Here is a 24,405-nt window from a genome sequence, read left to right as displayed (position 1 = left end):
CTGGCTGTGGCTGGCTGGGCTGTCGCTGTTGCCTCCTTTGCCGGGGTGAGCTGAGCTGGGGTGAGCTGAGCTAAGCGGCGTGGCACTCTCACTCTCCCTCTCTCTCTCTCTCGCTCTCTGCTGCCTCCTCAGATGACACGCAGCGCCCCGCGGACAGCTCAGAGAGCCCGAATACCGCCGCTAATAACACGAATCACAGGATACCGACAGATTTTTTTTTTGCTCCCCTTCCCTTTTTCTCCCAAAAATCCTGTGACTCTCCTCTTTTTTTATTCCCCCTCAGACGCCGAAATCAAAGAGAGGGGGGGGTCGCCGGGGAGCAGCAACAGCAAAACAAACGAGTACGTAGTCTTCCTCCTCTTGATGTAGAAGATCAAAGAAAATAATGTTGAAAATATTGTATAGGATCACACAACCAGAGACCAGCCCCGATGGTAGAATTTTCCTCTCGTCTCTCTTGTTTCACAGTGATGCGTATAGAAATTCATAGATATATATATTCATTTGTTGATATATCATATATATTTACACACACACAAATACATATAAAAATATGAATATAAACAGACAAGCACAAATACACAGTTATATACAGAGATATAGGTATATATATATATAAATATCTATATGCGTGTGTACAAATATATATATAAACAATATGTATATATATAAATGATATCCTCAGACGAAATCTTCTGTCTTTCTTTTCCCTTTTTGCCAGCCAGTTATCTTCCTCCTGTTTTTCCTCCTGCGTTTTTTTTCTTTCTTTCTCTCTCTCTTTTCTCAGCCTGCAGAGAGGAGCTGAGCACTGGATTGCCTCTCAGCCTGCTTGCCCTAGATGTGGATTATACAGAGGGATGCGAGCAAGCGAGAGGGAGATGGAGAGAGAGAGAGAGAGAGAGAGAGAGAGAGAGAGAGAGAGAGAGAGGCAGAGAGATGGGGAGAGGGAGATACGTAGCAGCATCCCTCCAGCACCTCAGCCCTGACAGCCACAGCCAATCAACTGGCAGCTCTGCCATCAGCAGCAGCAGCAGCACCAACAGGACCGAGCGCTTGGCTTGGCTGGCTGCTCTTAAAGGGCCAGCGCCACCCAAACCCCCACCGCTCCCTGCCCAGGGACAGAGCAGCCTGCTGCACACCACACACTACAGCATGGCCACAGCCATTCTCCTCCATATGTGGAAGGTTTTTGGGGATAAAAGACTGGAATCCCAACCCCCCCCCGTCCCCATCCCCCATACACAAACACATCCACACACAAACACTCCTCCTGTTCTGTTCATCCCAATCCTCACTAGGGATCCTGGAACACTCAGATCCGTGTTTTCCGTCATTCCAATGCAGCCAAAAAAAACAGTCCAACAGACAGCCTCCAATTTACAGCCCTGTCCCTGGGAGACCCCTCTCTGGTCAGCCCCGTCCCTGGGACCCCTCTCTGGTCAGCCCTGTCCCTGGGACCCCTCTCTGGTCAGCCCCGTCCCTGGGACTCCTCTCTGGTCATCCCCGTCCCTGGGACCCCTCTCTGGTCATCCCCGTCCCTGGGACCCCTCTCTGGTCAGCCCTGTCCCTGGGAGACCTCTCTCTGGTCAGCCCCGTCCCTGGGACTCCTCTCTGGTCATCCCCGTCCCTGGGACCCCTCTCTGGTCAGCCCCGTCCCTGGGACCCCCTCTCTCTGGTCAGCCCCGTCCCTGGGACCCCTCTCTGGTCAGCCCCGTCCCTGGGACCCCTCTCTGGTCAGCCCCGTCCCTGGGAGCCCTCTCTGGTCAGCCCCGTCCCTGGGACCCCTCTCTGGTCAGCCCTGCCCCTGGGAGACCCCTCTCTCTGGTCAGCCCTGTCCCTTTGGGCGTCTACGGTCAGCCTCTGGTTCTGTTGGTTCTCCTCTCTGGCGTTGATTGACACCTTCGGGCCTGGTGTCACGGTACACGTCCAGAGAGAATCTAACCACGGAGCAAGTGTTGTTGTTTCTGTACTGTTGGTTCAGATGACAATATCCTGTTGCATTTGGAAGGGGGGGCGGGCAGGGGGGGGGGGGATACATAATAAAAACAGCAAAGATATTCTAGTAAAAGGGTGAAGAGGGTGTAAGGCAGGCTACCTATAAATAACCCAACGTGGCCAAGTATTATTTCTCTCTCTGCTTCTGGGCTCCCTCTCTCTCTCTTCTCTTGCTATTTTTTCTCTCTACATAAATCTCTACCATTTCTTGGGGCGAACGTTAAAGCGGGTCCGAAAAAACCGTGCTCATGAGCCCTGTGACGTCCACAGCTCTGCTGCACTGGAGAACCATGGGGGAAATATCTCACATGTTTCACGATGATGACATCAACACATGTGTACGCAACAAACAAGATTACACGCTTGGGCTTTCGAGTGGGTGGAGAGAGAGAGAGAGAGAGAGAGCGAGCGAGCGAGCGAGAGAGAGACAGAGAGAGAGAGACAGAGAGAGAGATGTGGAGAATGAGCGTACGGAGAGGGGGGGTTTATGTGTCTGTGGTAACACTTCAGTAAGTGATGCGAGAAGACTGTTTGTGGACTATTTATGCAAGCTTATGAATTTAAGTGTTGATCAGAGCTTTGATCTAACAGACCCTGACACAGGGCGAGGGTCTGTCTTCTGGATAGCTGTGTGTGTGTGTGTGTGTGGGGGGGGGGGGTGTGTGTGTGTGTGTGTGCGGAGGGGGGGGGCGGGGGGTGGAGGTGTGTGTGTGTGTGTGTATGTGGGGGGGGGGGGGCGGGGGGTGGAGGTGTGTGTGTGTGTATGTGGGGGGGGGGCGGGGGGTGGAGGTGTGTGTGTGTGTATGTGGGGGGGGGGCGGGGGGTGGAGGTGTGTGTGTGTGTGTGTGTGTGTGTTACAGCATTGGCATTAAAGCCCTGCATGTGTGCATTATTAATGAGTTGTGGCAAGGGAATGGAACTGGGTGTGTCTGTCTGTGGGAGAGAGAGCATTTACATGTAGCAGTGTCTGTGTGTGGGAGAGAGAGAATATCGGATAATATGAACACAGACGTGCACACCTTTGCGCGTGTCTGTGAAAATACAGTCTGAATATGCAGGTGTTTATACATGTCTGTGTGTGTCTGTGTGTGTGTGTGTGTGTGTGTGTCTGTGTGTGTGTGTGTGTCTGTGTGTGTGTGTGTCTGTGTGTTTGTATGCATGCACGTGTGTGTGTGTGTGTGTGTATGCATGCACGTGTGTGTGTGTTTGTGTGTGTGTGTGTGTGTGTGTGTGTGTGCCTTGTGTGTGTAGTTGTGTGAGAGGCCTTATAGTGAGTGCACACTGTAGTACCGGGAGGCACACACACGCAGCAGGCTCAGCCACACTTAATTACATGCAACGGTAACTCACTTCATTATCATCCCCTTCTATTCCTGGAACTTATGGAGATTCTGCAAGCAGAGCAAGAAAGGAGAGAGAGGGGGAACTTCTACGTGTCGAAAAAGAGGAGGAAAGGGGGGCGGGGGGGGGGATGGGGGGGCACGAGGGCTTAGGTCTCTGTTACGACGAGACACGCTCACCGATATATTCCGCCCGAGCCAATCAGAGAGCGCTCCGAGGCGGCGCCTGGGAAGGCCGGTGGCTCGGTGAAGACGACGCGAGCGTATCCATGGAGGCACACATGAACGAGCACATGTTTGGAGCCGTCCCTCCCCCCCCCCGGCCTCCCTCTCTCTCTCTCCCTCGCTCTGTCTCTCTCACCCAGCGTCTACATCACGCTCGCCGTCCCACGGCGGCGCAGGCAGGGCTCTGGACGCTACGAAACGTAACATGTGACAGAGGGGATGAAGGGATGAGAACGGAGATACGTATAGGCAGGAGAGATGGATGGAGAGAGGGAGAGAGAGTAGAGGACTCTGAACTGGAAGGAAGACAGATATGTAATGTGCTGTGTGTGTGCGTGCGTGTGCGTGTGCGTGCGTGTGCGTGTGTGTGTGAGAAGTGTGTGTGTGAGAAGTGTGTGCGTGTGCGTGTGCGTGTGTGTGTGTGTGTGCGCGCGCGTGTGTGTGGGTGTGAGTGTGTTTGTTTGTGCATACGCAAGTATGTGAGTGCATGTGGCCGTTTGTAGTACCTCTGGGGAAAATAACCCTACTCCTTTAAAGATTATATAATATGAAATATAATAAATGTTAGCAGGTCTCCTTAGTCAGAACCAATCAATGGACAGTACTCTCTGTATCAGCAGGACAGGGAGATGGAATGAGAGAGAGAGAGAGAGAAGGAGAGGAAGAGAGGGGTAGAAAGAAAGAGGGGAACAGTGCTTCTCACTGCCGATGATTCTGAGCTGGACATCCAGTCATTGACTCTGGGACTCTCCCCCCCCCCCCCCACCACCTGTCACACGCACGCACACACACTCACTCACAGACACACTCACACACACACACACACACAACTGACAATGTAATCTATATTAGTTTTACATACGCTAATTTATAGCCTACATAATTATTGCTCTACTGCCCCTTTCTGTAATTCTCTTTTTAAACTTTTTTTTATTATATTGTTGTCTTTGTCTTTATGTCTTATGCACCAACCACACCAAGTACATTTCCTGTATGTGCAAATATACTCGGCAATAAAAATAATTCAGATTCAGATTCTGATTGGATGAAACGCTTCACTCATGGTTGATCCTGGAGAGTCATGTGGACGGACAGAGAATGGCGGTCCACTGTGTCTTCCTAATCGGAGCGTTGGACCGTTGGTGTCCGTACCCTACAGTCCCTCTGACCGACGGAGGGCTCAGACGGGTCGAGGAAGCAGGGACAGATGCCTGCTCAAGGGTAATCTGGGAAAGAAGCATATCCGCTATGTTCACTGAGTTTCTACCACATACCCGTCATCAACGGACAAACAGCTACTCATCATGAGGATTATCTGTTCTGTCCACTTTGGGGAAATGTAGAAAAATAAAATAAACACATAAAGCATTTACGGTACTTTCCAGACTAGACGGACAATTGGTTTCCTTAAAAAGATCGTATAGTAGAATTCGACACTTATTTTCTCACAGAGAGGTTAGGATATCAAATAGCTAACGTTGAGCGTGTGAGCACGTGCGTGCGCGAGTAGGTGCGTGCGTGTGTGCACGTGTGTTTAGGTGAGCGTCGTGTCCAATTAAACGCTTGGGACTTGGGGGAAGATTTGAATCGACAGCATAAGGTCATTTATCTTCCGAAATGAAATAGCTAACCTCTGACCCCCTTCTTGACAAATGAAAAGGGGAGCTCTGTGATTTATGACGGAAAGGAGGGCTTGTTCCTGTGAGCTACAGTAGATCCCACCTCCCAGCACCCCCACATCTGTCAGCCTAGTGTCAGCTCTCACATCCCCCATTACGTAAACCCACCTGGACGACCAACCCCCCCTCCCAAACACACACACACACACACACACACACACACACACACACACACACACACTCACACCCACCCACCCACACGCACACACACTCATGCACACACACACACACACACACACACACAACCATTACCGCCATCGCCGTTACAATCCCCCCCACCACCCCCCCCCCCCCTCCCTCCCTTACACACACACACACAGCATGAGTGTAGAGCTTTTCGGTAATTTCTACGCGTCCTCCGAGAAGCAATGTGACTACTCCTCAGTCACCTGACAGGATACGTGCCCATATAAGGAGGGTCAATAGAGACCGAGGCTTTCTTAAAGGGGCGGTCGCATTAAAGCAAATATTGAGTCGCTGTATTAGCCCTTTAATTAACTACTACAGGGAGTGTTTGAGGTGGCTGGACGTGACGTGAAGTCCCTCTCAGGAAAACATTTAAGGATTTAAGTGTAAAGGCAGAGAGAGAGAGAGAGAGAGAGAGAGAGAGAGAGAGAGAGAGAGAGAGAGAGAGGGGGAGGGAGAGAGAGAGAGAGAGAGAGAGAGAGGGGGAGGGAGAGAGAGAGAGAGAGAGAGAGAGAGAGAGAGAGAGAGAGAGAGAGAGAGAGAGAGAGAGAGAGAGAGAGAGAGAGGGGGGGAATATTTTAAGGGAAATAAATGTGGTGAATCAGTCACTATCTACCCAGTGATGGGGGAGATGGAAAAAAAGAACAAAATAATGTATTGGTACATTATACAAATATTCATACAAATACTGTTGGTATGATGGAGAGGAATCCATCACCATGACACTCCACGAGACGTGGACAAGATGAGAGTGACACACACACTCACACACACTCACACACACACCCACACCCACACACACCCACATCCTCGCACATCCACGCACACACACTCGCACACACACACACTCACACACACACACACACTCACACTCACACACTCACACTCACACACACACACACTCACACACTCACACACACACACACACACACTCACACACTTACACACTCACACACACACACACAGTCACACACACACACACACACACACACACACACACACACTCACACACTCACACACTCACACACACACACACACTCACACACACACACACACACACACACACACACTCACACACTCACACACACACACACACACACACACACTGAACCAGAATGTAACCTGCCGAGGAGACTCCAGTTTGCACTCCCAGAAACCCAGAGACAGAAAACAAAGAGGCTCTACGGCTGTGACTCCTATTAATAGGCCCCAGTGGCAGAGAACAGCTGCTCCACCAAACACAGCACATCCCACTGATAGAATAATGATAGGGAGAGAGGGAGAGAGAGAGAGAGAGAGAGAGAGAGAGGGAGAGGGAGAGAGGGAGAGAGAGAGAGAGAGAGAGAAGGGAGAGAGAGAGAAAGTGAGAGAAAGGGAGCGAAAGAGAGAGAGAGAGAGGGGGGTGGGTAGAAGTGCAGGAGGATTGTGTAGTACTGTAGGTGGGGTTATGATGTAGGGCTGTATGTGGTATGGTGAGGTGTACAGAAAGAACTGTAAGGGGGGGGATGGGGGGGGGGGGGGCAGGCTAGAAGCAGGGACAGATGAAGGCGTGGTGAGGTGACAGAGGGATGGAGAAAAAGACACGGTAGAGAGAGAGACACTAGAACCGAGGAGAGACAGAGAGGTAGCTGGTGTGTGGGAAGAAACGCAATGACTAGAGGGAGCATTACTGGAGCATGCTGCGGAACAGAAGGGAGTAGGAGAGAGAGAGGGGGGGGGTAGAGAGAGAGAGGGGGGGGTAGAGAGAGAGAGAGAGAGAGGGGGGGGGGTAGAGAGAGAGAGAGAGAGAGAGAGAGAGAGAGGGGGTATAGAGAGAGAGAGGGGGGGGGGTATATAGAGAGAGAGGGGGGGTAGAGAGAGAGGGGGGGGGGGTAGAGAGAGAGAGAGGGGGGGTTTAGAGAGAGAGAGAGAGAGGGAGGGTAGAGAGAGAGAGAGAGAGAGAGGGGTGCAGAGAGACAATAACGGAGAGCGTGTGTGTATCCATGTGTGCATGAGAATGCATAATCATCTCTGTGTATTTATGCATTTAATTCTCTGCAGCGAGAGCCACGTATCTGAATCATGTGGTTCGCGCGGAGAGAGAAAATGGAAGCGCGGCTACGTGGCGGGGTCCTCTGCGTCTGTGTGAGAGCGGCACCGCCGAAAATGGGACTGGAAATAAACGAGAGAGGCAAAAGAAGGAATGAAAAAACGGAGAGAAGGGGAGAGAGAGAGAGGGAGAGAGAGAGAGAGAGAGAGAGAGAGAGAGAGAGAGAGAGAGAGAGAGAGAGGGAGGGAGAGTCAGAGCAGTCTGTAGGGATGCAGGCAGGGGGGAGGAATGTGGTTTCCATGGCAACCTGAGGAAAGACTGAGCTCTGGGTGTCCGCTCCGCTCTGGCCTTCGCCTCTCTCCGCCGCCTCCCTCTCTCCATCCTCCCCCGCTCTCTCTCTCTCTCTCTCTATTCCTCCCTCCCTCTCTCTCCCTCCCTCGCTCTCCACCCCTTCTTCGTACGAGAGAGAGAGAGAGAGAGAGAGAGGGACCCAGCGCTCACACACACATCCAGCTCCTCCTGTCATCCTCTTCTCTGCTGAGACACCGCGGTCGAGTCGAAGCTGTGCTGTCACCGTTGCGCGAACGCAGATATTACATTATCATACAACACACAGCGATCCCACACCACTGTGCATCTATCCACCACCCCCCCCCCCCACCCAACTCGCCTCCCTCCCCCTCTACCAAGCCCTTCTCCTCATGCCCCCCCCCCCCCCGCCTCCTGCACTAGTTCTGGGGGCTCAGCTGAAAAGCCAGCGGCCTGCGGGCGTTATGCTGCCATGCGCCGTTGGCCGTGTGGTGATTGAGAAGGCGTGTGAAAACAAGGCCTGCCGTGGTACTGGGACATAGGACGTGGAATAGGGGCCTGTCCTGTCCTCTCCTCTCCTGTCCTGTCCTATCCTGTCCCCTCCTCTCCTCTCCTATCCTGTCCCCTCCTCTCCTGTCCCCTCCTCTCCTGTCCTCTCCTGTCCTGTCCTATCCTGTCCTGTCCTATCCTGTCCCCTCCTCTCCTCTCCTATCCTGTCCCCTCCTCTCCTGTCCTCTCCTCTCCTCTCCTCTCCTGTCCTGTCCTCTCCTCTCCTGTCCTGTCCTATCCTGTCCCCTCCTCTCCTGTCCCCTCCTCTCCTGTCCCCTCCTCTCCTGTCCTCTCCTGTCCTGTCCTATCCTGTCCCCTCCTCTCCTCTCCTGTCCTGTCCTCTCCTCTCCTCTACTGTCCTCTCCTGTCCTGTCCTGTCCTGTCCCCTCCTCTCCTGTCCTATCCCCTCCTGTCCTGTCCTGCGCTGCCCTCTCCTCTCCTATCCTCTCCTGTACTCTCCTCTCCTCTCCTGTCCTCTCCTGTCCTGTCCTCTCCTCTCCTCTCCTCTCCTCTCCTCTCCTCTCCTCTCCTCTCCTGTCCTCTCCTCTCCTCTCCTCTCCTGTCCTGCCCTGTCCTCTCCTGTCCTCTCCTGTTCTCTCCTCTCCTCTCCTCTCTTCTCCTCTCTTCTCCTCTCCTCTCCTCTCCTCTCCTCTCCTGCCCTGCCCTGCCCTGCCCTGTCCTGTCCTGTCCTCTCCTGTCCTCTCCTCTCCTCTCCTGTCCTCTCCTGTCCTGTCCTCTCCTGTCCTGTCCTGCCCTGTCCTCTCCTGTCCTCTCCTCTCCTCTCCTCTCCTCTCCTCTCCTGCCCTGCCCTGCCCTGTCCTGCCCTGTCCTGTCCTGTCCTGTCCTGTCCTGTCCTGTCCTCTCCTCTCCTTTACCGACACCGGTTGATGTGGGGACGACAGGCTTGTCAACCCTCTATTCTGATACATGATCTTTTATGCCACCAACAGATTGCAATATTTAAAAGCCACCTCACACAGCTATGTAGCTGTAAATCTATGACATGAAACATCATACATCACGGCACAGGAAATAGCTAAGAAAATAGAACGTATTGCTCAAAATAAACATACTTTAACCTAAATCGCAACTTCAAACTTGAATCATTGTGCAACAATATTGCGCAGCACCAAGATGCCATATAGCAGCTTAGAAATGACAAAATGACTAATATGGGCCTTTAAATACCAAGCACCATCTGTCTAGTATTGACATATTGGGTGTAAACGATTAGCAACATGTTAGTTAGACATTATGACATACTAAAGTGCCAAACTGAAAAATGTAAACGCTTCCAGCTTCCCAAATATCTGCAGTACTTGGAGAAAAAAAAAGATTGAAAAGGAAAACAATTCACCCAATTTGAAATACTCCCGTCTCAACAGAAAGACGATACGGTCTGTCTGTGGTTACGTCATCAAAACTGATATTGCTGATTTGAGTCACTGGAGCTCGTTCGGTGATTCCTTGTGACGCGCAGCGACGTTCTCTAATTATAACAATGTTCAAAAGGTAATTGAGCTTTAAAGGGACGTAGCAAATGTCCGTGGACATTAACGGCTTCCCTGTGACGCCCCACTGAGCAAGCTGCGTGGGAACGGGAGACAGTCATCGGATGAAACAGTCTTTGGGGTTCAGTGTTTTTTTTTATGTGTTTTACGTGACCCCTGGGTGACCCCTTGCCACCTTACTGACCTTGGGTGTCTCCACGTGGGAGCGGGCCACCAGCCCCGACACGCGCTCCACCTTCTGAGGGCTCCTCCTGCTGGTCACTCGCACCCGTGACACGCCCTCCTCCTCCGCCGGGGGGTTCTGTAAGGCACGGAAAACACAGATCGATACCAGAAATAAGCACACGTCATGTTACCGACACGTTTACATTTGACATTTTCAAAACATAAATGTCAAACGTACGAATCATGTCGAGGGTGGGAATCGAACCCGGAACCTTGCGGCCACGTGGTATGTGCGTTAGTGTGCTGTGCCGTGAACCCCCCCCCCCACCCACGGAGTAAACATTTACAGATATTTCCAGAGGATGAATATGAATTTAACCACTCCTCCATGTGTGTGTGTCAGTCCATACCATCTGAACGGGGGGGGGAACACGGAGACACAAACCAGAAGCTACTTCCTGTGACCTGTGGTAAAAGCCCCGAGGCCGTGCCAGAAAGAAAAGGCTGTAAAAAAAAAAAAGGCTTGTAAAGGCAACATTAGGCCGTTTGAGTAATACAGCTGCGGCGGGCCCTCCTGGGCTTGGCTAACGAGCTTCCACTGCTATTTGTTGTGCAAACAGTCACCAGTGTTGCTGTGGGGGGGACAAATGGGAACCACGCCAGAGGAGAACCGGACTGGACAGTTCAGTCTGTCAAAGATCTATTGAAGATGACAAACAATGAAACAGTGAAGCCAAATGAGAACTCAGAGCCAATTGGAAGTGACAGGAAAGGAGAGTCCCGCGCTTCAATCCTCGTCTATCTGAACGGCTCGCAGGCCCCAAACAACTGGGAGGAATCGCATATGAGATGCCGGCAGTTATCGGTTGTTACGGCACCCCCGCGGTTAGATCTGACACACAGAACACGGAAAGGCTTTAAACGCCTACCTGAGAGCGGTGCGGTTTATTACCACAGCTTATCCCGCACGCGCCCTGTACGGACAGCAGAGGGCAGCGTTTGAAACTGGCCATTGCTGACGGTGACGCGAGGTCACTAAAAGGGGTCGTCTGACCGAATCGCCTCGATGGTTTATCCTGAGCTAGGCTCTGGTGGGTTCTCTCTCCTCTCTGCAGCACTGAACACTTTTTTTCTTTTTGTCTACCATCCCTTATAGGAGAGGGGTGTGGCTGTGTGGCCGTGTATACACAAAAAACACACTGGCAACAACAGCCAGGCTGCTGAGGTGACTGCACCCACTTGAGGTTGAGCTGGTGGTTAAAAAAAAACAATGCAGAACCATACAGAATTTTTTTATTTTTTTTAAAAGCTTCACACAAAAACAATAAATAGACTCAAATTCATGCTTGCTCAGTAACTACTACTACTACTGCTGTTGTTGTTGTTGAGGACTTCAGGTGGTCAGATCATGGCGTTTCCTCCCTGCAGGAGCCTGACTGTGTCATCTGAGAGATGACAGGTGAGTGTTGCCGTAACACCTCTGTTCCTGCGTGGCGGTGCTGACAGGCAGGTCACCTGACACTGCCAGGGCCAAGGGTGCCCCCCTGCATTCTCAGCTGCCCCCTACACACACGCACACGCACACACACACACACGCAAGCACACGCATGCACACACACACACACACGCTGCATGCTCTCCATGGTCAGAGAATTAGCAATGACAACTACAGTATATAACCCAGTTTATTATCAGTCTGAACTTAGATCTAGATTGAATACACTGTAATGCATTCATCTCTGTCATGTGCAATCTTCCCTTTAAGAAAGCCCTTTTGCACAGCTTAAGTAATCTGTAAATAAGCTGTTCTTCACCCTCACCTTCCTCTCTGCACCAAATCAGTGAATTTGCAGACTCATTTAATTTCCCTCCCATCCTCCACTCAGGTGACCACATGCCTTGAATACTGATGAGGGCCTCACTGGATGTCCAGTGAGCTGAGCTCTCCCACTATTACTAGAGTACACACTGGTCAGGGTTGGGGCAGGGGCTGGGGGAGAGGGCTGGGGCTGGGGGAGAGGGCTGGGGGAGAGGGCTGGGGGAGAGGGCTGGGGCTGGGGGAGAGGGCTGGGGGAGAGGGCTGGGGGAGAGGGCTGGGGCTGGGGGAGAGGGCTGGGGCTGGGGGAGAGGGCTGGGGGAGAGGGCTGATTGATTGATTGAAAACCTTTATTGTCCCCAATGGGGCAATTTTGTTGTCAAACAGCTCAGTTAGGGCAGAAAACATTCAATACAGAAAACAGAAAACATTCAATAAATAAATAGATAAAACAGTGCCGGCTCAATAAGTAAAAAGTTCCAAGTTCCAAAGTTCCAGCTCCGGGTCTCCCCCACCCTGCAGGGCCTGGTTGTAGAGTCGGAGTGCAGCTGGAACAAAGGACTGTCCAAATCTTTTTGTACTTTGACGGGGGAGAACAAATCTGTGGCTGAACTTGCTCCTCATCCCGCCAGCTCGCAGTACATCGGGTGGGAGGGATTGGCCAGCATGGCCGCCAGTTTTTTCCCCATCCTCTGTTCTGCCACCACCTCTAGGCTGTCCAGCCCGGTCCCCACCACAGAGCTGGCCTTCTTCACCAGTTTGTTTAGCTTCGCAGCATCCCTGGCACAGGTGTTTCCACCCCAGCAGGCCACGGCGAAGAACAGAACGCTGGCAACCACCGACTGATAAAACATTTGCAGCAGCTTGTTGCAGACACCGAAAGACCTCAGCCTTCTCAGGAAAAACAGTCTGCTCTGCCCTTTCCTGAGAAGAGCCTCGGTGTTGTCAGTCCAGTCCAGTTTGTTATTAATTTGTACTCCCAGGTACCTGTAGGAGTCCACCCTCTCGACTTCCACCCCCTTGATGGTGATGGGGGCTGGGGTCCTTCTCTTCCTCCTAAAATCCACCACCAACTCCTTTGTTTTGCTGGTGTTAAGCAAAAGGTAGTTGGTGTCGCACCACTGCACAAAGCTCTCCACCAGGGCCCTGTACTCCTCATCCCTGTCGTCTGTGATGTAACCGACGATAGAGGAGTCATCAGAAAACTTCTGCAGGTGGCACTGGTCGGAGCTAAACTGGAAGTCGGAGGTATAGAGGGTGAAGAGAAAGGGTGACAGAACAGTTCCCTGGGGGGCACCGGTGTTGCACACCACCACCTCAGACTGACAGCCCTGCAGTCTCACATACTGACGCCTGTCTGTGAGGTAGTTGTGGATCCAAGCCGTCAGGGAGTCCTCCACACACATCACTGCTAGTTTGTCAGCCAGCAGTGATGGCTTGATAGTGTTAAATGCACTGGAGAAGTCGAAGAACATGGTCCTCACCATGCTCTGTGGCCTCTCCAGGTGTGTGTAGGCCCTGTGCAGCATGTAAATGATGGCATCCTCCACCCCCATGCTCTCCTGGTATGCACCACTGCTGGGGCTGGGGGAGAGGGCTGGGGCTGGGGGAGAGGGCTGGGGCTGGGGGAGAGGGCTGGGGGAGAGGGCTGGGGCTGGGGGAGAGGGCTGGGGCTGGGGGAGAGGGCTGGGGGAGAGGGCTGGGGCTGGGGGAGAGGGCTGGGGCTGGGGGAGAGGGCTGGGGGAGAGGGCTGGGGGAGAGGGCTGGGGCTGGGGGAGAGGGCTGGGGGAGAGGGCTGGGGGAGAGGGCTGGGGCTGGGGCTCAGTTTGGGATCAGATTTTGACATTCGCCAATGTAATAGTCAATACACAATGATAGCTGTCCCTCGTGTGAAATCATAATCATCCACCATTTGGGTGAAATAACACTATCATGTCAAGGAAACGTGCATTGTCATACTATGTGGGTAAATCTTGATCTGTCTGAAGGTAAACTGAAACTATTTCCAGGTAAGGAACACACTCTATTAAATCCCGAAGTCAACAACTATACAAATTGGAAAATGATGCCTTAAAAATAGAACGAAATTTAGCTATGACCGCTCAGACACAAATTAATCAGCCACCACTGTCCAGACTTGGCTCAAAATCATGTCACACGCTAAGCTTTATGTGAACAAGTAGCACCCATGAACTGTACAACACAATCTTCTGCATTTACCCATCCATTCAATTCAATCTGGTAAGTGATTACTGACATGTTTATTGTACGTTCCCCATTTGACTAAAAAAAACACATTGCCATTACTTGATTGTTTTTTTCTTTGGGGGGAGGAGGGGGGGGGGGCATGGGTTGGTGAAATCATGACAAGATATAAGACCTGGTTTTGGCAGAATGGAAGTGTCAGGTGAGAGATTTCTATCTGTGATGGCCTGGACTGATTTATTCTGGACTATCACTATTACATTAAAAACCTCTTTACTTAACACAGCTGAGGAAGCAGTTGTAACAGACACACAGACACACGCACACACACACAGGCACACGCACTCTCACCCCCCCACCCCCCCAACAAACACACACCCACACCCACTCACCCACCCACCTAGTCACTCACCCACCTACTCACCCACCCACCCACCCACCCACACACACACACACACGCACACACACACACAGGCACACGCACTCTCACCCCCCCACCCCCCCACCAAACACACACCCACACCCACTCACCCACCCACCTAGTCACTCACCCACCTACTCACCCACCCACCCACCCACACACACACACACACACACACACACACACAGGCACACGCACTCTCACCTCCCCACCCCCCCAACAAACACAAACACACACCCACACCCACCCACCTAGTCACTCACCCACCTACTCACCCACCCACCCACCCACCCACCCACACACACACACACACACACACACACACACACACACACACGCACACACACACACCCACAGCTGATGGCAGTCCTTTCGTAATCCTAATGCTAAAACCAGGGCCAAATAGTATCCGTGTAATAACCCATAGATATCTGCCAGGGATCAATTTCATTAACATTTTGGCTTAGCTTGAGGAATATGATGAGCCAATGTTAAATCACGCAGGTGAAATCAGGCGTCACCTCCCATTCAAAGGCCATCAAAACATCAATGACACTGCACTACTTTCTACCAGATAAATACAGGCAATTGACCTCAGTATGTGGCCTTGTGTTTACGACCTTGTGTTTACGTACACTCCCTACCTCAGGGCTGACGGTGAGGCCTCTCAGGCTTTGATTTGAAATGCTCAATGTAAGATCCACATTTCTGTTACTCACACTTTTGTGTGAGTGGTTATTTTTTCTCCCTTCCTGAATGTCCCTCACTCAAACTGACTCTTTCTCCCTCTCTCTTTCTCTCTCTGAGTCACTCTATTTCACTCCCCTCTCTCTCACACACGCACATTCTCGCTCTCTCACAGACACAGACAGACAGACACAGACACACAGACACACAGACACACACACACACACACACACACACACACACACACACACACTCTTCCTTCCTCTCTAGGTGTTATGGAGTCATGAACTCAACATCGTGTAGGAGTGAGGTAGACTGAGGTCACAACGTCCTGTATGTGTGATGTCTTGTATGTGTTCTTGTATCCTGTCCTGTAATCCTGTCATCAAGTGTCCTATCTGTGTACTTAAAGGAGCAGGGCGTTCATATGCAAATCAAGGATTGTATAAAAAGAAAGTTATTAATTCTAAAATGACATGAACTATTATCCTCTTTGTTGATGACATTTTTGTATTTTAGAAAATCTTCTGAATACTTAATGATATACTTAATACTTAAAATATGTATTTTAAATACAGATTTAGTGAAATTTCTAAAAAAAAAACTTTTTTGAGTTTTCGCTTTGTCATTCTGGGGTGTGTGGATTCTTTGCAAATTATTTTAATGTAATCCATAATTGTTTCATTTAACACAACAAAATGCTGAAAAGGTGAAGGGGTCTGAATACTTTCCGAAGGGACTGCACATATTGAACCTTTAATCATTCCATATTGTTGTATGGATGAGTGAAGCTGGCGTTCCTCTCGGTGTCTTACCTCCTGCACGCCATCCGTGCCGTCCTCGGTCAGACCGTTCTGTGCTGTGTTCAGCTGTAGCGTCACCTCGTAACACTCTTGGATATCTGCAAGGGACCAAATTGAAATAACAATGAGATTGATTTTGTTTTGATTGTTACGTTACCCTATGAAGGAATATCCACCATCAAATTAGAAGTTGGAGAAAGAAACCCCCCCCCCACAATATCATCAAGACAGCGGATGTGGCCTGCTTTCTTCACTGCTGCTGTCGGTACAGATGTGGGGGTGGGCCACCACGTATCTTGGAATGGAATGGAATGGAATGGAATGGACTTTATTTGTTTATTTGTCATTGCTACAGTACAGGTACCAAACAACGAAATTTAGGAGGGGTGGCTCCCCTGGTGTTAGGAAAGGGGGGGAAAAAAAAAAGCATAAAATCACAAGAAGGTAAGGAGCTGGTTTACATAAATAAAGGCTATGTACACAATCCACTGTACTATACTGCACAGATAGTCAACTAGGGTTGTCATATTGCACAAAAGTATTTTTTCACGTTATTTTAAAGTGTCACAGTTTGCAGGCTTGAAATGTACATGTTTGTGCCTCAGCACTAGCTGCCATACAATCTGTCCGGACTGTCCTGGGCCCAGAACTTAGGCCTTTGCTGTGTTCAGGGCCTTGACGGCCCTGTGGTAGAAGCAGTTGTATCGAAAGTTGTATCTTAAGTTGTATCTTAAGTTGTATCGAAACTTTTTCCAAACGTACTTGTCTCTCTACAGAGCAGCATGCCTCAGATTCTGCCAGGGGAGATTATCATCAAGTCAACGTCCTCGCAGACCGACAGAAACAATAGACGCTTTGTATTCGGGACTAACGGAAATGACCACTTGGCCTCGTACTTAATTTGGTTTAGACTGTTGGGAACAACACGGGTTGATGAGATGAGGAGGCCCACCATTTCTCCGTAAATTCTCCATCTCCTCATAGGAATGGTTGGAGATCCTATAGTAGGTTGTCTGTCGCCTGTGATGCGAGTGTACAACAAGGCCCAGCTGCCCTCGCCGTGCTTCACCACTAGGTGGTGCTGTTTCCCCCCCCCACTGAGGCCGTAAACTGCGACAGACACACTCATCCTCCTACATCCCCAACCAGGGGAGGCTGGTGGACGTAGAAATCAGAGGACAGGCTCATTGTAACGCATGGGACGGAATGATGAACGACAGAACGGAGGAAGGGAATGAGGAATGACCGTTCCACGTGTTACAATGAGCCCATCCTCCGATGTCTACCTCCACCGGCCTCTACTGATCTCTACCACAATCACTTCACACCACATGAGTGGCAGCCAGTTGATGAGAATGTAGGGAGACAAAGTTGCTGATGTCACACAGAGTACTCCCCCCCTGTTCTAGAATGTTGACATAAAGAGGTCGCTGTTCTCCGACAGCGCCTGTGGAGATGCTACAACTTTCCTCAGTTCAATGTCAGGGCGCGTGAAAAGAAACAACGTCTCAATCTCGAGGAACAATATGACCAAGGTGTACTCGAAATGTATAAATGTATACTTTTGCACACATGAGGGTATTGTGTGTACTGTGTGTGTGGGTGTGTGTGTGTGTGTGTGTGTGGGTGGAATGGAGGGGGTCAGTGTATCGCAACAGGGTCCAGTGGGAACAAAAGTGGTAGAATGGGGCATGTGACTCATCATGGTTTAGAAGAGTGTCTGACTGCGGAGGAGAAGAGCAATGTGTGGGCAGAGGTTTTAGCTGCCCAGCTGGCTAGACACACACACACACACACACACACACACACACACAGGCGTATACACACACACACACACACACAGGCGTATACACACACACACACACACACACACACAAATGTACACACACACACGCACACGCGCGCGCACACGCACACACACACACACACACACACACACACACACACACACACACACCCAGCAGAACCATGCCTTAGGGGGAAGTAAATCTATAACTAAGCATTGTGCTTGCAATCACATTCATTTGTGCAGAACTGGTTTATGACTATCATTCATGAGTGACACACCTCCGATGATATAAATAACTTGCCTTTTAATTTAGAATACTTTCACAGCATCATAACATTACTTGCACACCGACACACACTTAATTTACAGGTTTTATTTCTCCCAAAAAGTTTTTAACACCAGAGAACACTGTGTTCTCTGAGCTCTCGAGGTGTCGTAGCGTTTAACACAAAGATTATACTCAGAAATAAAGCCTCCAAGACTAGTTACAGCTACTTTTCCCTTCCAACTTTCCCCAAAATGTTCTGAAGCGCTACTCCAACCCTCAAAGACCACACAAATTCCTGGCTGTGGAACAAAAAACACAAACCCAGTTTTATCCCGGGGTTTGGTAGACGGTCTTTCACAGGACGTCCCATCACAGACCTCTTGTTAGGGGCTAGGCCCGTTCTAGAACACCCTGGTCAGAACTCTGGGCCTCACAGCCACAGATACTATACAGTCAGGGGGTTTCCACAGTTCCTGGGCTCCCTATTCAACCAATGACACAGGCAGCCCTCCTGTGTGTGTAAGTGTGTGTCAGACCTTCTATTTGTGGTAAACCCATTGAAGTGAGCTGGAGTCATCTCTACACTCCATTGCCTGGATGAATCAGCCCAAAAAAGAAGAATGTGCCCCTGAGTGCTTTACGTGCCACTGAGCGACACACTGCTCATTTGAATCAAACATTCAGCAGGAGGAATTGGGTCACAATTAAAGGGTCCTGGAAGGGCCTACAATTCTACCCCCCCCCCTCACTCCCACCCTCGAATAATCTCCTGGCACCCTAGTTTGAGACTAAGTTGTGGGAGTGTTGGTTTGTGTGTTCCAGACTCCCAGCTCACCCGCTCACTCCCTCCCACCTCTCTCCCTCCCACCTCTCTCCCTCCCTATCACCTCTCTCTCTCTCTCTCTCTCCCTCTCTCTCTCTCTCTCTCTCTCTCTCTCTCTCTCTCTCTCTCCCTCCCTCCCTCCCCTTCCTGCATGTTTGCATGTTGGGGAACAAAAGGATGAGTCTGCAGTTAAGGCGACCTTTGTTCGTGATTGTGCAACCAAGCAGACATCCAATCAAGCGCTCAGTGCTCCAACTTCCCACAGTGCATCACAAGCCGAGCGACTTTCACTCACCCAAATATGTTTCTGCCCTCGAGTGATGAACACGTTCCACTCACACGCACATTTTCAAACACTAGGCAACCCTGGCAGTCATACGACTGTATAAACTAAACTGTGCCAATACATTTATTACTATCAAAGAACGTAGTAATACCAAGGCGACAACACAATGTATTGTACAAAAATACCTCCTCACAACAAACAAAGACAATAAAACAAGCCCTAAACAATCCTTTGCTTTCATCTCTTTACGAAGGAAAATATTCCTATCAAACGGTACGGTACGGTACAGTGGTGACAGAGAAGTGGTGACGGTAGCAACCCACTACCCAAACGTCCCCAGGTCACATGACCTCCCGCCCCGGGGGAAGGTAAACAGCAGGCGAGTCTGGGACGCTGATGGACTCTTGAGTCGTGTGTTTCAGCTGCAGCATGTTCCTGTTAGCTCTGTCCACATGCAGGCCCCTCCCCTGTGCCTTGCCCTGATTAAAACCACATGTTGAGTCCACGAACTCAGCCTGGTCTGAACCCAGCACCTGAGACATGAGACTCTCTCTGAGACTGCTGTTTCCTCAGGCTGAACTCAGATCAGTAAGGGCAGGCAGGCAGGCAGGCAGGCAGGCAGGCAGGCAGGCAGGCAGACAGACAAACAGGCAGGCAGACAGACAGAGACAGACAGGCAGGCAGGCAGGCAGGGAAAAGAGAAGCAGTGGATGATGATGATAGTGTGGCACAGCAGCTATGAGCTACACAGTCCCTCCAACCCAGCCAGTGCACATTCCTGCCCTGAATCCAGACTCTTTAGAGTGTTTGGAATGTTTGGAATCCTGATTTCAGAATCCTGATCCCCTCGCTTCAGTCCAGCCTGCTCTTTCAACAGAGGCCTGTTCTCTTCACATCCAGATCCAGGCCGCTGAGATATTCGTGTGTGTGGTTTCCAAAAAAACATCCTAGAATACTGATGACGTCGACCTTATTAATTTAGAGACAGAACCGTTAAAGCCGTATTATATTTTGTTCTTTGCTGTGGTTTTCACACCTTATCACCAAGTTAGAACACAGTAAATGTGTGATTCCTAATTTCACTAAAAAGCAGTCCTATATCATCCACGTATCTGTTGGAGAAGGTCAGGAGGGCATCCGTGTCTGGAAAGGCACATGATCAGGGTGGACAGGCTCATCCTCCTCCTCCTCCTCACCCCTGCACCATGCTAACCCATCCCCCAGCACGGCTCCAGAGCTCTTGGTTGAGGGAACAGCAGCGGACCCACGGGCAGCCATCATTAGGACATGGGCATGGTAATTAGAGGGACCACTCAACCATTGGTTAAATGGAACTAATTTGTTTCCCTTTTTTGCAGGGTGAAAATTATAGTTTAGTTTAGCTTCACAGGAGGTCTACTTCTGGGTTCCATAACAGTTCATTTAAAGGTAAAGATGCTGTAGTTAGGCTGTAGTTAGGCTGTTGTCGGGCTGTTGTTAGGCTGTAGTTAGGCTGTAGTTAGGCTGTAGTTAGGCTGTAGTTAGGCTGTAGTTAGGCTGTAGTTAGGCACGTGTGCACAAAAGAGCTTTGACAGATCACTGTTCCGGTAAGCGATGACAGATATGGTGAGGTCATGTAGAATACACTCATGTTATTGCAGAAGCTATTCTGGAATGGTGACACCGTTAGTGGGTTTACCTCTCTCGCTGCAGAATTCAAAGTGATTAACTCAAGAGGATCCAACATTAGTTGACAGAAATACATCTCTCTCTGTGTGTGTGATGTGGCAGACAATGTTTGTATAAGCTGACACTGTGTACTCAAATAGACCTAGTCTAGAAAATATGATATCTATTATATGATAGTCTAGAAAAGACATTGGGTGCTGTGGGGACATTGGGTTTCTCCAGACCAAACTCTGAGCTGTCTGAAAGGACCAGAGATCTACCCTTCAGATAGAGACGTTGTGTTATGGCCAATGTTTCATAGGATTTCATTACAATCTCAGTACGTTAGAGAGGGGGGTATACAGCAAAGCTTTTGTGAGTTGAACTGAAAGGCCTCTTTCATGGGACTTTTAGACATTTAGGCTCAGTTAACATCCCGCACAAATTAATATAACCTGACCCTGCCTGTCTACATCCTGTGTAGGTCTAACTAGACACAATATCAAGCCAACACACACACCAAAACACAAAAAAATAAACATTTAACTGCAAAACTCTGAAACATTTAGTTTCAACATAGATGAATGGTCTTACCAGAGATTTTAGAATACATTCAGTATGCTCCTACTGATAAATGACCTCTTCAATTCCATACCAGTGGGATACAATACAACACAAGTCAAAGCAGCATAAATAAGTCTAGTTTAGTGGTTTGTGGAGTGCTTGTGTTAATCGTGACAGCTGGGCTGCAATGAAGCTTCTTAGATTAAAAAATAAACAATGATTGGGGAATCCTCTGGCCTATTTAGTGTCTTACCTAGTAGAGCTTGAAACAGCTGGCTCCCAAAGATGGCAGATACCTTCCCCACGCTGGTTTTCAAGGCCTGTTCATCCGGGCTGGTCAGACTGGCCTGGTAGTCTCTAAGCAGCCCCACCGCCCGCTCTGTGTCTGACAACAACAACTCTTCATGTTACAATTTTTCAATTTCCCAGCTATTGTCAAACAATATCTTTAGAGTTGAGTATTGAAAGATATTGTTTGACAGTAGCTGGGAAATTGAAAAAGAAAGGAGCACATTTAAGACTGTATTATCAAAGCAGTTTTTTTCTCTGAATTACAGCTTTAGAAAAACGTCAGAGATAAACACTTCTGAATGAGAGGCTGGATGGGCGCACACACACAGCAGGTTCAGAACATGCTACTGTACTACAATGTTCCTGTTCAAATCACACCAACAATAGGGTCCAGTTTGACCCGTGTGACTGAACCGAATTGTTTGAAGCTGAGTTTGGATAGGTTAGGGATTATTTCCCTTAGCTCTCTTTAGTGTTTCGAGGGAGTTTCCCCTGTTTTGTTTTCACTACTCCACTAGTGTGAGTCTATCCATCTGTCTGCTGAACCAGGTGGGAGGTTGCGGGGTAATTAACGCACCCAGGTTGGGATGCGCCTCATGGAGGTAAAGACATGTGGATCAACCTCTCTGGAACCATGTAGGTTTATTGACTACCCAGACCATGGGAGCGTGAAAGTGTTTTCATGGTAGCATGAAATGGAAAAAATACTTCCTGATTCCCCAAGCGACCTTTCGGGAATTCTTAAAAAATAAATAAATAAATATGTTTTTAGACGCACCAGTGCACCCATTTAAAATTGGGCTTCATACATAGTTGCCAACCCAAAAAGCAAAAACCACGGATACGCTTTAATTTTCTCTTGTCATAGAACTTTAACTATAACTATTTCCTGGCAGGAACACGCTTGAAGTCGATTATTATGACATTAAATAATGCAACATGTTGACATAAACAATTGCTGACTTGCTTCAGCTGCTTCTAGTAAAACACGTGCGAGACACATTCTAATGATGTAAGTCTACTTACCGTACTTGTGGACCATGGTTTAAGGTGGCCTGAGGACAGTTAACTTTCTATTCGAGGCAGCAGCACTTAAACTGACAAAACAAAAATAGCCTAAAGATTTCAGAGAGTATAGTTTCGACGGTGAATGTTAAACTATACCGTCCCCATTATTATCCTCAACAAGTTGGTTAATTCCGCAAGTTTTAAACTTGACCACCGAGTAGGACACTCCCAGGTTTGCTGAACAGTTATAATAGTGTAGAGGCAGCGGTAATCCACTTGGGTAAATGGGACGGTACGTTTGTCCATGTGAAGTTGCCGGGAGTTTCTGTCAAAACGTGAAAGTGTGCGTCACCCGGCGGACCCCCGGCCCCTTTGCCTAAATGATGGGACGGGTATTAAGCCCACCCAGAGGAATGTGAACACTGGGGGCCAGCGGTGGCTATGGGCGGGCTCGGCCCACCCAAACGTGCGTCTTGCCCACCCAATGAAAAGTTAATTTAATTAATAGTAGTTCATTTCTTTTTCTTTTTGTTCTTGATATTGCGCGGGGGGGGGTGGGGGGGGGGTGTTTGAATGCTTAATCTCATATTTGTATTTACTGTAGGTCCATATACTATGTCTATCTATTTAGCGCTGCCCATAGCCTTGCACCCCCCCCCCCCTCCAATTTACATCATCATCATCATCATCATTAACATCAATATGCTTATCACCATGTTAGTTTACAGAACAGAGGTGGATAATTAGCTAAGATTCCCATCACAGCTCCCTCTAGTACAGTTTACATGCAGCATAAATCAACTCACTGTTTCATCTCACTAAAAATATGGTTAGGTCTGCCACCTAGTGGTCATAAAATATAACAGTCGCTATGTTCAGGGAACAAGTGACTGCTGTGATGAAATGTATGTCCCTTTCGGTAAAATGCAGAGACAAAGAGGAACACTGAACCAACTACTAAGCATGTATTTTATGGTCTATCCAGAACGAAACAACATTGGTCTATTACTTAGTTGTATATTGGTTATTAGTAATATGTAATACCATGCCATTTAAAGAATAAGAGGCTACCCCTGGAAATACATTTAAAATGTTTATTTTTGTGGCCTGGGATGGTCCAGTGGTCTTGCACCGCGGTCTATAAAATAAAAAATATGAGTGCCACACAAAAAATAACAACATTTAAAAAAAAAAAAATCTGAAATTCACACACACACACACACACACACACACACACACACACACACACACACACACACACACACACACTTTTTAAGTTGAAATGAAAACACAGTGCTTCACAACTTACTGTGCTATAAAGTGCTGAGATCTAGCGGTGAAAAAAACATCTATCACCAATTACCAAATAAGACTAAACTTCATGCATGCCTACAGAAAATAAAGTTTAGTTTCTCACACACGTGTCAAAGTTTCACACAGTTTTAAGAGGAATGCATAAAAAAGAAATAAAAATAATAATTAAAAACAGATAAAATAGCCATCCTGTGGCATCAGATGTCTAATTTATTTACTGTTCATAATCTCTCATGATGGATGTTAAATATAAAGTCTATGTGATTCACACATTAAATTACTGACACTAAATAGTAACTTTCTTCAAGGCAGATGTCCAATCAGAAAGTTAAGAGGAGGGATTTCTGTTTGACTGAGGACATGGAGACATGGAGACAGTCTGTTTGCCTGAGGACATGGAGACAGTCTGTTTGACTGCGGACATAGAAACATGGAGACAGTCTGTTTGACTGCGGACATAGAGACATGGAGACAGTCTGTTTGCCTGAGGACATG

General features: G+C 49.0%; 1 protein-coding gene across 1 annotated transcript in view; it reads right to left on the bottom strand.

The window, feature by feature from the left end:
* dlg3 (discs, large homolog 3) overlaps window positions 1-22,814 on the bottom strand; it is an 87,300-nt gene extending 64,486 nt beyond the window's left edge. The window contains exons 1-4 of the mRNA XM_080526433.1: window positions 22,615-22,814; window positions 21,551-21,682; window positions 15,933-16,018; window positions 10,008-10,124 (exon numbers count right to left, since the gene is read on the bottom strand). Of these exons, the coding sequence (XP_080382559.1) occupies window positions 10,008-10,124; window positions 15,933-16,018; window positions 21,551-21,682; window positions 22,615-22,630 (351 nt within the window). The 5' untranslated portion in view covers window positions 22,631-22,814. The remainder of the gene's footprint in view (window positions 1-10,007; window positions 10,125-15,932; window positions 16,019-21,550; window positions 21,683-22,614) is intronic.
* Between the last annotated feature and the right edge of the window lie 1,591 nt (window positions 22,815-24,405).

This window comes from Nansenia antarctica (genome assembly GCF_963989245.1).
Source record: "Nansenia antarctica genome assembly, chromosome: 3".
Classification (NCBI taxonomy): Eukaryota; Metazoa; Chordata; class Actinopteri; order Argentiniformes; family Microstomatidae; genus Nansenia; species Nansenia antarctica.
Note: the sequence above shows the minus strand (reverse complement) of the source record. Positions and strands in the feature narration are given on the sequence as shown.